Raw genomic sequence first — 12013 nt, 5'->3', positions numbered from 1 at the left:
GATAAAATTAACTTTTATTCACTTTCTTGGGTTGCTTTATTGAGTCTTATTTTATTTATTGTCATTATTTTACTCATAAACTGCAACGTGTGCATTAGAAAATAAAAAAAACTAAAAACAAAGGGCTTAATTTGCTACTGTTGGAGGTGGAGCTGCTGCTGGATCTAGAGTGTGGAAGTGATTAATTTCTCAAAACATTATTTTGCGATAAATTTATTTCTCAAAACTCGAAGCTACTTCACTATCTACCAATAGGATCGAGATCAAGCACTATAATTGAAGAGGAAGTTAACGATCATCAAAGAAAACATCTTCACTTTCTTGGAACGCTTGTTTAGGTGTTGAGAATGTGTGGGATTTTCCCTGAAAGTGAAGAGAATAGAAGAAAGATTGTTTTAGGGTTTTTGAAGTGTGTTTTTTTGGTTTTTCTCTGTGTTTTTTTATTATGGTTTTTTTTTCCTTCTCTGTAGAAGCAGAACAACAAAGCAAGAAAGTGATAGCTTTGAAAAGAGAAAAGTTAGTTTTGAAATGATAAAATTGGACACAAAACGTTATCTTGTAATAAAGTTTTTTTTTTCTGGGTCGGGTTTTAGGGAGGTAGAGTAGTTCCTTTGTGAATATGTTGTTACAGTCTGTGTTTTTTTTTCCATCCATTTACAAAAGGTTCTTTTCGCAGAAGGGACACACATGTAATCTATATAAATTTACATATGCATTTTAGAATTATATGTTTACTTGGTATTGTGGTGGTTTGTGTTTTTCAAAGAATTTTTTAAATTATTTTTTCTTTAAAAATACTTCAAATTGATTTTTCTAAGTATTTTTGATGATTTTGATATGTTGATAGCAATTTAAAAATTTTAATAAAATTTCTTGTTTGAAATTATTTTGAGTGTCAATAATTGAATTCTAAATGGAACTCAATCTTTAAAAATATTGCAAAAATAAATTAGATCAACTCTTTTAATTTATAATTTTTTTAAAAATTTAATATTAAAACTAGTTTTTTAAAATAACCATCTAAGATCTACCCATTCTTTTGTTTTTGAAAAAATAAGATAAAGATGATGATGATAATATAAAAAATAAAATATATTGAAAATTATGCACGCATATGAATGTATATTTTCTGCTGTTAAAATGTTTTCTACGAGATTTGTTAGTTTGTATGGTAATAAATTGAAAATTATGCACGCATATGAATGTATATTTTTAATTTAACTAATTACAACTGAGATAATTATAAATAGTTATGATAATCATGAAAAATAAAATACGATTGGATGGGAAAACACGTGGTTAACAAAAAAAAAATCATATTTTTGAGTAAAAATATTTTAAAAACAATTAGGAATTAATAGGTACCCGTAATTAAGGTATCATAAATTCAAGCTCATTACTACCTGAGTGTGAAGGAGAGAATAATTTATATGGCTTCCAGTGAGAAAATAAAAAGCATGTCGTTGATGATTCGAGCAGCCAACACTTTTGTCTTGGTCCATCGTGGCCCTTGAGATTAAATGATTAGAGAGATGAGCCAATTGTTTTCCACCATACCCTCACTTCCTCGCAAAGGTACAAAAAGAACTCCATCGAGCAGCCCACTTACACCGCAACAATCAAGTAATCATCATTGAGGCGCGTGGACCTCTCTCTGCTCTGATCACCACTGGAAAGCGAAGGGCTGTGCATTTACGCGCACAAGAGGAGAGTCTTGGTTTTAGATGCCTTTTCTGTGATCACATAACATTATCCACGTGTTTTCTAAACTACTGAGTGAGGTATTAAAGTCAACCTCGGCGGCTTGAAGCTTCCGTGCTTCAGCACTCTACCAAATAAATAAAATAAACGACACTCACAGTTTTAACTTGAAGGGTAGCAAGACTTTTCCGAGTTAATAAAATAGTTCACAGACTTAACAGAAATTTACCGATGTACTTGTTCAAGTTAAGTTATTCGGTGCTCTTTTTAAAAAAAAAGATTTCGAAATCGAGTCTTATGAATCAAATATAATATTATCGAAAAAACTTTACTTTTTAGAGGCCACATTAGTCTGGGTTCAATAAATTTCTAAATATAAAAAATTAGATAAAATTTTATATATATATATATATATATATATATATATATATATATAGAAGCACAATTTAAAAGATTTGGCAAGTGTGCGAACATGGTTTTCTAAAGCGTTGTTATCATAATATTAAATATTATTATAAATTATTTAAAATAAATACCCGACATGAAATAAAGTTAGGCTACAAAATGATATTTGATGTCTCTAGTCGGTGACCTAGGGTTCCTTATACGCCCGTCTATTTCTCTACATCTAGAAAGTGTGCTCTTTCCTTCATGTTTCCTTTCATTTTAGAGAGGGATGGATTGAAACTAGCTCCCGAGGGATGCCGACCTCTTCTTTAAAGTAAAAAAATCGCCTTCTTAATATATATATATATATATATATATATATATATATATATATATATATATATATATATATTCCAATTAATGGATTTCGAAAGGTACATTATACAGTATGGTTGTTGGCAAATGGCAACATTATTGTTACTATTTTTTAATTCGACCTAACAAGAATGTGCTCAGATTAAGGGCCACCTTCTTGCCTGATTATATTTGTAATTTTGGTCAATGATTGCCATTATCGATATCTTGAGTTGTTGCCTTGACTCCACAAAATTCATCTCGTCAAGCGTAAAACGTTCACTTGGTTTCTTCCCCTTGTTCGATCTTCGCCCCATTTTAGATACAAAAGTTCACCCCTGTCATGTTTTTCTTTCAATGAACGGTATTTTCATCGGAATTTTTATTTTTTAAAATAATTATTTTTTTATATTTCTAGATTATTTTAATGTACTGGTATTAAAAATTATTTTTTTAAAAAATATATTATTTTAAAATATTTTTAAATAAAATACATTTTAAAAGTCAATCCTAAGAAACTCATTATTATTACATGAAAATCCTACATTTCTCGGCAACTTCCTGCCTTTGATGACGTACTGGGTCATCATAAGCCGAACTAATTTATGGAGAAGTAAAAGATTTGTCACTATCTATTTATACAAAGACGGGACTTTGGAAATTAATAAAATGTCTTCATAGTAACTTTCAGGCTTCAGGGTGATGGCTGGTAGTATTGATGTCTTGTATTTCAATTTAGATGGTGCTGTTAATACTGTTTTATTATTCTTAGTTGAAGAGAAATAGAAAGCTTAACTTATTAGTTAATTAATCTTTTGTATTTATATATATAGAGCAATATATAATAGTTAATGTAAAGATTACAATACTAAATTAATCCTATAATATTTCCTATATATAAACATTCTATAATACACCCTTTTTAAGTTGAGGATGGAAGATTGACCTGAAGGTTGAATCGAAAAGTAGTAAAAGAAACAGTATGAAGCGATTTAGTAAAGACATCTTCAAGTTGATCTTGAGAAGATATAAAAACAATTTTGAATCTCTTTCTTTGCAACCTTGTTTCATACAAAATAATAATCAACTTCAACATGTTTAGTACAAGCATAAAATATATGATTCGCTAACAAAATGGTAGGAGCAGAAACAGAAGTAATATGCAAATCTAACAATAAATACTGAAGCTAGATAACCTCAATAGTATCGTCTGCTAAGGCTTTGTATTCAGCCCCGGTAAAGGAGCGGGCAACCATGCGTTGCTTGCTTGATTTCCAAGAAATTGGTGTATAACTAAAGAAAATAAGGTAACCACCCATAGACTTGCGATCATCAATACTACCTCCTCAATCTGCATTTGTAAAGCCATATAAAGCAAAGAAGAAACTACGAGTGATATGTAACTCATAGAAGACCATACCCTGAAGATAACACAGAATGCATTTAACGAAAACCCAATGAGAATCTGTAGGAGCATGCATAAAATGACAAACTCTATTAACAACAAAATAGATGTATGATCTCGTAAATGTAAGATATTGAAGAGCACCAATGATTTGATGAAAACGTGTAGGATCAGAAAATAAGGAATCGGACATCACTGTAACTTTGGAGAGAGAAATAGGAGTATCAACAGATTTGCAAGAGGTCATATCAGCCTAAGTAAAGATGTCAAGAATATACTTATGTTGTCGTAACATCAGACCCATACTGGTGGATTGAACCTCAATGCCCAAAAAATAATGAACATCTCCTAAGTCTCGAAGCTTAAATTCTGAACTCAATAATTGTATTAGGCATTGAAGTATAGTAGAGTCGCTACTTGTAAATATGATATCATCAATATAAACCAAAAGATAAAAGATATCAGCACTTACAGACAAGATAAATAAGGAGGTGTCAACCTTGAAAGCGTGAAAGCCAAGAGAAAGCAGAAAATCACTTAGATAAGTGTACCATGTCTGCAGACCCTACTTCAAACCATATAAAGACTTATACAACTGGCACACATGAGAAGAAAGAGTAAAGTCAACAAAACTTGAAAGTTGTTTCATATAGACGTCTTCGACAATGACTCTATTGAGGAAGACGTTATGTATATTGAGTTGATGAATCTTTTAACCACGCGAAACCGCAATGGAGAAGACTAACATGACAGTCGCCCGCTTAATGACAGGACTAAAGGTCTTAGAATAATCAATGCCTTATTGATGGGTAAAATCTCTAGTAATTAATTGCGCTCTATATCACTTAATGTTGTCATCCGCAAGACGTTTTATCTTGTACATCTAAGAACCATTAACAATATTCATTGAATGATGAAAAGGAACCAATGATCAAGTGTCGTTAGAGTACAATGCCTGAATTTCATCTTGCATAACATCATACCAAGCCTCATACTTGTCAGCATTATCGCATGCAATAGGTTCATAAGTGGGATGAGAGAGTACCTGACAAAGAGGTCCAATAACCACGGCCAAAGACGTCGTCAAATGTGTTGTCTTGGGTAGCCATGGGCGAAGGACCATGGGATGCTGGCGAGTTGCAAGATGAGATAAAGGAGAACCTAAATTTGTAAGCCACTAGAGAGGATAAGATGAGAGATCAACAATTAAATTCAGGATGACTAAAGAACCAAACCGAGCCATGGAGCTCGTGGCAGCATAACCTGGTGAGACTGCAGCAGAACCAGGAGTCTCTGCAGTTGCAGACCTGGAAAAATGCAACCCTGAAGAAAGAGAACGTGTACCTAAAGAATGATCATTGGAGAAACAAGTAAATGATGACATGGAACAAGGCTGGGGGCTGTTAAATAGTGGCAAACACGGTTAGGCAGTGGGTTGTTAGGTTGGGTGGTTTGTTAGTATGGTAGATTAGCGTTACAGTGGGGGAGAAAATTGGTAAAATAATCAAGTATGGCAAGTGAGTAGGATGTATAGGATGAAGCGATCTAATAAAAATACAATTTAAAACGTAGTTTTAAAATAGGAACTAAAACAGTTTTATTTAATATTTTTTATATTTTTTATTGAAATTTTAAAAGTAATTAATTTAAAATGAACTTGGTTTGTATTATTGAAAATATAATGTATAGAAAAATAAATAGATATATCTTTATTTTTCAAAAATACAACCACATAGGTTTTTTCTCACACACTTAATGTTGACTGCTGAGGTGGTAGATATTGCAAATGTTATAAATAAGTTACTTAATGAATAATAATTCTAGGTTATTACTAATAATTTAGTATTATTTTAAAAAAAAACATTTACCTACATAGCCATGAATCACTGTAAAAACATTCTTTCTGTGCAACAAATAAAAAATTATCTTAAAACAAACCATAAAGTAATGTTCCTCACAACATAAGAACAAAAGCCCCTTTTAAATACTATAACCAAGCAAGAATAGCGACCACTAGACAAGTAATCCGCTGGGTTGATTTAATTTTTTTTTTATGTAAAAAAGAAATGGTTAGGCTATCATAGTGTTTTTTAAAAAAGTAATAAGAACACAACACTCAGGTCATAAACTAAACTACATCTAATAAAATTAGTTAATTTAATAATTTAATTTAAATCAAAGGCAACACTAGAAAACAAATCATAAAACTGAAAAAATGAGTCATCAATATCATACATGTAAGGAAAAGAAAGAAAAGATCGCTGGAGATCTACCTCCACTCCACCGTGGATATCGCTCACAACCAAAAAAGTTTGCTAAGATGATTTAAATTTCACTGCAAAATAAAGTAAGACAACATTGAAAGAAACTATATGGTTCGCTAGAGTAATGCCTTGGAAAAAGAAAACTGAACAAAATACAATGAAGTGAGTATCCATATATTTAATCAATTAATTCTATTTAATTCAAAAAAAAATAATCTTAAAAAAATATATTTAACAAAGAAAATAAAATAAAAAGACTCTGGATAACCCAACCAAATAAAAAAAAGGATGTAGAAAGCACATAAAAAAACACAGAGCCCAATCTTAAATAAAATAAATATTGAATGATAAAATTATAGAAACATTAGCTTAAAATAATGATAAAAAAACCAGAGCAACCCTTAGCGAATGTTCTTAAGCTAGGCTAACTTTTCAAATAACAACCTATGAAATTCCGCAACGGGCTCAACCTAAAAGCTTAAATATAAATCACTCAATGTTAAATAATAAAATTGAATCTAAAAACAATACCAAACTAATAAATCTAGCAAATAAAAAAAAATCAAAAGAATAAAGATAAAATCTGATAGAAAAAAAAATGATCGAGTGTGAAATCGGAAAATAAAAAATTTACATTATAAAAATTATCTTAGATGACATAAATAACAATTAAAATAATGTAGACAAAATAAGAAAAAATTTAAAAATCAAATGAGGATGAAATCGAAACAAATTTTAATTTTCACAAGTGATTTCAAATAAAACAAATATCAATCAAAAGACCAAGGATTAAATCGAAAATAAAAAGAAGTGAAAAAATCAAACAAGGATAAAATTGAAATAAATTTTGATTTTCTTAAGTTATTTGAAATGAAACAAATATCAACCAAAAAAACATAAACAAGATCGAAGCAAAAGGGGTGATTTGAAAATTACAGGGCAGTACGCAAGAATCGAGGAAGAGAGAGGAAAAAAAAGAAATAGTTGTCAGAACTAAACTGGAGCTCTGTTTTTTACATACACCACTGTTATATAAAGAGGACATCGAGACGAATCTAAAGACACCCTGAAAAAGTTTTGGTTGCTAGAATCAGCCGCACGTGCTGTTTAAAAACGACATAGCGACCCATGCATACCCTTTAATTTTTTTTAAATCCTTTTAATTTATTAAAAAACAAAATTAACCTTTACTCTACCCAATAAAAAAAATCAAGTGTACAATAACAAAAATACTCTCGGGTTTAAAGTATAAAAAATTAAACCTTAATGACAAGAAGATATTTTAATTATGCAAATAAAAAAGATAAGACCGAAACACCTCTCTTAGCCAATCAAAACATTTTTTTATATAAGGTTAAGTTAATTATTTTATTGTAAACTTTATAAGTAAAAATATAATCTATCCTTCCATGACACCCAATAATATATTAATTTTAAATATATTTATGATAATTTACTATGCAAATTTTTTTAAAAAAAATCCATCGCAATGAATTTAAAAATATTAAAATACCCTTTTTGCAAAGAAAACTTACCATCAACCTTTAGCCTCAAGTTCTTCTTTTAAATTTAAAGAAGATATGAATTTACTGTTCATATCTACAGTAAATGTTTATGTACAGTGAATCCGCTGCCTCTTTCAGTTTTTTTTTTTTTTTTAATAAATATCCCTGTAACCACAACACAGTAAATCTATCAATACATGAACGCCCGCCATCAAAGTTAAAATGGCACCATCACCCTCTGCATATTCCATCCTTCTTCTCTGATTCCAAAATTCCCCCGTCCCCCCAAAAACAGACCATCGTATCCGTTTCACCGGCCGAAATGTCAATGGCTTATTCTTCCATGCAACACTTCCCTTCTCTGCTTCTTATCTGTTTTCTCCTTCTCTTCTCCAAGATCAAATCCGATGAACTTCAAATACTACTAAACCTTAAAACTTCACTTAAGAAATCAAATACTCATGTATTTGATTCTTGGGAGTCAAATAAACCCATATGTGAATTCACAGGAATTACCTGTAATTCAGATAAGTCAGTCAAAGAAATCGAGCTTTCGAGTCAGAACTTAGAGGGTGTCCTTCCTCTTGATTCAATATGCCAGCTCCAATCTTTGGATAAGCTTTCTTTTGGTTACAACTTCTTGCACGGTACCATCACGAATTACTTGAACAACTGCACAAAGTTGCAATATCTCGATCTTGGCAACAATTTGTTCACTGGGCCATTCCCTGACATATCATCTCTCAGTCAATTACAGCACCTGTATTTGAACCAGAGTAGGTTCAATGGCGGTTTTCCATGGAAGTCGCTGCAAAACATGACAGGTCTCGTTACTCTAAGTATCGGGGACAATACATTTAATCGAGCTCCGTTTCCAAATGAAGTTGTCAAGCTAACAAAACTGAATTGGCTTTACATGACGAATTGCAGCATCGAAGGCACAATTCCTGAAGAAATTGGAAATCTTATCGAGCTCAAAAACTTGGAGCTTAGTAGCAATTATCTATCCGGAGAGATTCCTTCTCAGATAGTAAAGCTACGAAATCTCTGGCAGCTCGAGCTCTTCAACAACAGCTTGACGGGAAAGTTGCCGGTCGGGTTTGGAAACTTGACAAAGCTGGAAAAATTTGATGCGTCGACGAACAAATTAGAAGGTGATTTGTCTGAATTGAGATTTTTGACCAATTTGGTCTCTCTGCAGCTATATATGAACGAGCTTTCTGGTGAAATTCCAGCAGAGTTCGGTGAATTCAAGAAACTTGTGAATGTTTCGTTGTACCAGAACCAGTTAACAGGTCCTCTTCCTCCAAAGCTTGGTTCTTGGACTGATTTTGATTTTATTGATGTGTCCGAGAATCAGTTGACCGGCTCAATTCCGCCAGATATGTGCAAGAAGGGGACTATGACTCGGCTTCTCGTGCTTCAAAACAACTTGACTGGCGAAATTCCGGCTGGCTATGCAAACTGTAAAACGTTATTGAGGTTCAGAGTCAGCAACAACCGGCTTTCTGGCAAGGTTCCTGCTGGAATTTGGGGATTGCCCGAGGCGAATATAATTGACATCGAGATGAATCAATTCGAAGGTCCAGTGACCTCTGATATTGGAAACGCTAAAGCTCTCGGTCAATTGTTGCTCGGAAACAATCGCTTATCTGGTGAATTACCAGAAGAGATTTCGAAAGCTACGTCATTGGTTACAGTCCAGTTAAATGACAATCTGTTTTCGGGAAAAATTCCAAATAAAATTGGTGAACTCAAGCAGTTGAGCAGTCTTCATTTGGAAAACAATATGTTCTCTGGTTCAATACCGGATTCATTAGGCTCATGTTATTCTCTCACTGACGTGAGCATGGCTCATAATTCGCTTTCTGGTGAAATCCCATCCACTTTGGGGCTTCTACCAACTTTGAATTCTCTAAATTTGTCGGAGAATGAGATTTCAGGTCATATTCCAGGAAGCTTGTCTTCTTTGAGACTAAGTCTTCTTGATCTATCCCACAATAGATTATCTGGTCCAATACCTCAATCTTTATCAATTGAAGCTTACAATGGTAGCTTCACTGGAAATCCTGGTCTCTGTAGCCGGACAATTAGCTCTTTTCAGCGATGCTACCCTAAATCCAGTATCTCCAAGGAGGTCCGTACGCTCATCCTTTGCTTTTCTGTGGGTTCAATGATTTTGCTCGCTTCACTCGCATGCTTCTTCCACTTGAAGAAGAGAGAAAAGTATCATGACCGCTCATTGAAGGAAGAATCTTGGGACTTGAAATCTTTCCATGTGTTAACCTTCACCGAGGATGAGATTCTTGATTCAATTAAACAAGAGAATCTGATAGGAAAAGGAGGGTCCGGCAACGTGTACAGAGTAGCCCTCGCCAATGGCAAAGAACTAGCAGTGAAGCATATTTGGACTGCAAATTCTACTAGCACTAAGAAGAGCAGGAGCACTACACCAATTTTAGGAAAAGAGGCAAGAAAATCTAAGGAATTTGATGCAGAGGTGGAGACCTTGAGCTCAATTAGGCATGTCAACGTGGTGAAGTTGTATTGCAGCATTACCAGTGAGGATTCAAGCCTTTTGGTCTATGAGTATATGCCAAATGGGAGCTTATGGGACCGATTGCATGCATCAAGGAAGATGGAGCTTGATTGGCAGACGAGGTACGAGATTGCTGTGGGGGCAGCTAAGGGTTTGGAGTATCTACATCATGGGTGTGATAGACCCATAATTCACCGCGATGTGAAGTCTAGCAACATTTTATTGGATGAGTTATTCAAGCCTAGAATTGCTGATTTTGGACTTGCTAAGATGATTCAAGCCAATGGTGGCAAGGACTCCACCCAAGTCATTGCAGGAACCCATGGTTATATAGCTCCTGGTAAGTAAATTATGCTCTTTACTTCTATTTTTTTCGTAGTTTTGTTCATGGGAAGATATGTAGGTATTATCTCTTTATACTCCCCGTGTCAAGTGGCTAATTGAAGCATCATGGAATTGTGGCTTGTTTGGCATTTCATTTTAGCCTCAAGTCCAGTTAATTTAATATATATACGTTTTGATTTTCCAGAATATGGGTATACATACAAAGTGAACGAGAAGAGTGATGTGTATAGCTTTGGCGTGGTGTTAATGGAGCTGGTGAGTGGAAAGAGGGCAATAGAGCCAGAATATGGAGATAACAACGACATAGTAGATTGGGTCAGCAGCAAATTGCAGACTAAACAGAGTGTGTTGAGTATAGTGGACTCAAGAATTCCAGAAGCTTTCAAGGAAGACGCTGTCAAGGTGTTGAGAATTGCAATTCTCTGCACTGCAAGGCTTCCAGCAATGAGACCAGCCATGAGAAGTGTAGTCCAAATGTTGGAAGCAGCTGAGCCGTGCAAGCTGGTGAGCATTGCGATCAGTAAAGATGGTGCTCTTAACATGAGAAAGGAAGTGAGAGATACGGAGAAGTACAACCCAGATCAGTAATTAACTTCTCTTCCCGATTGCGTCAGTCTAGTTCGAAGATCTTCGAAAGAATTTCCGTATGCTGGTCTATAACATGTATCATATAATTGCTTGTATAATATTAGCTAGAGTCTGTAGTTTTTGTGTGTGTAATCTGCAAAATTAGCCTAGACCCGAGGCTCCTTTTTCTCTACTCTTTTTGGTACTTGTAAGGGTGACGAAGATGCTAAAATCAATAAACAGATGGACCATTTTGTTGTCAAATGCCAGCTTGGTCGACTAAACCATGGCCTTTTTTATTTTCTTCTTGGTTGTCAAAAGCAGCATGGATCAGATCCTTTAGTTCATCACCCAAAAACTTCCATGCCAAGAGGGAAAAAAACAAGGCAAGAAAAAGGTGGGGCAAGGATTTGAATCTTCAGGGGGAAATAAAATAAAGAGACAGCCATGGTCGCGTTTACTTGAAAACCTGGAACCACTTGTTGGGTCAACAGCTAATCCAAAGGGGTATTGTGCACGAAGCTGCTATCGTACCTTATCAATCAAGCAAGAATCGAACCGAATCACAAATAATTTGACGTTATCTCTTCATTTAATATTTTATTAAATCAGAACTAGTTCTGCAGAAAGTCCATATACACTACAGTCTAGAGGCCCCCCCCCCCCCCCACACCAACCGAGCCCCATCCATTGAATACGATTTATTTGGTTTTGTATTTGAAAAGTTTTTTGCAAAAATTTAATTTTTTATTTTAAATTATTTTATATATTTTCAGATAATTTTGATATCAAAAATAATTTTTAAAAAATAAAAAAATTATATTTATATATTTTTAAATAAAAAATACTTCAAAAAATTATCAACTCTCCGCAATCCAAAATATTTCCATGCCATTACTATTTTTAAAGGTGTTCTTGGTATGAGGCATGAAATAAATGAGTTGGG

At 33.7% G+C, this 12013-nt stretch overlaps 1 protein-coding gene across 1 annotated transcript; it reads left to right on the top strand.

The window, feature by feature from the left end:
• Window positions 1-7805: 7805 nt before the first annotated feature.
• Window positions 7806-11331, top strand: LOC133691995 (receptor-like protein kinase 7). The gene is made up of 2 exons (XM_062112635.1): window positions 7806-10495; window positions 10685-11331. Exons 1-2 carry the CDS (start codon window positions 7939-7941, stop codon window positions 11086-11088), a joined length of 2961 nt encoding a protein of 986 aa, XP_061968619.1. The 5' UTR covers window positions 7806-7938; the 3' UTR covers window positions 11089-11331.
• The last annotated feature ends 682 nt before the right edge of the window (window positions 11332-12013 follow it).

The sequence above is a fragment of the Populus nigra genome, chromosome 4 (assembly GCF_951802175.1).
Source record: "Populus nigra chromosome 4, ddPopNigr1.1, whole genome shotgun sequence".
Taxonomy (NCBI): domain Eukaryota; kingdom Viridiplantae; phylum Streptophyta; class Magnoliopsida; order Malpighiales; family Salicaceae; genus Populus; species Populus nigra.
The sequence above is the reverse complement of the archived record's forward strand: the minus strand, read 5'-3'. Positions and strand labels throughout refer to the sequence as shown.

Coding starts and splice junctions, on each gene's coding strand:
- LOC133691995 (XM_062112635.1), top strand. CDS start 7,939: ATGTCAATGGCTTATTCTTCCATGCAACACTTCCCTTCTCTGCTTCTT. Junction 10,496..10,684: donor CCATGGTTATATAGCTCCTG/GTAAGTAAATTA, acceptor TTGATTTTCCAG/AATATGGGTATACATACAAA.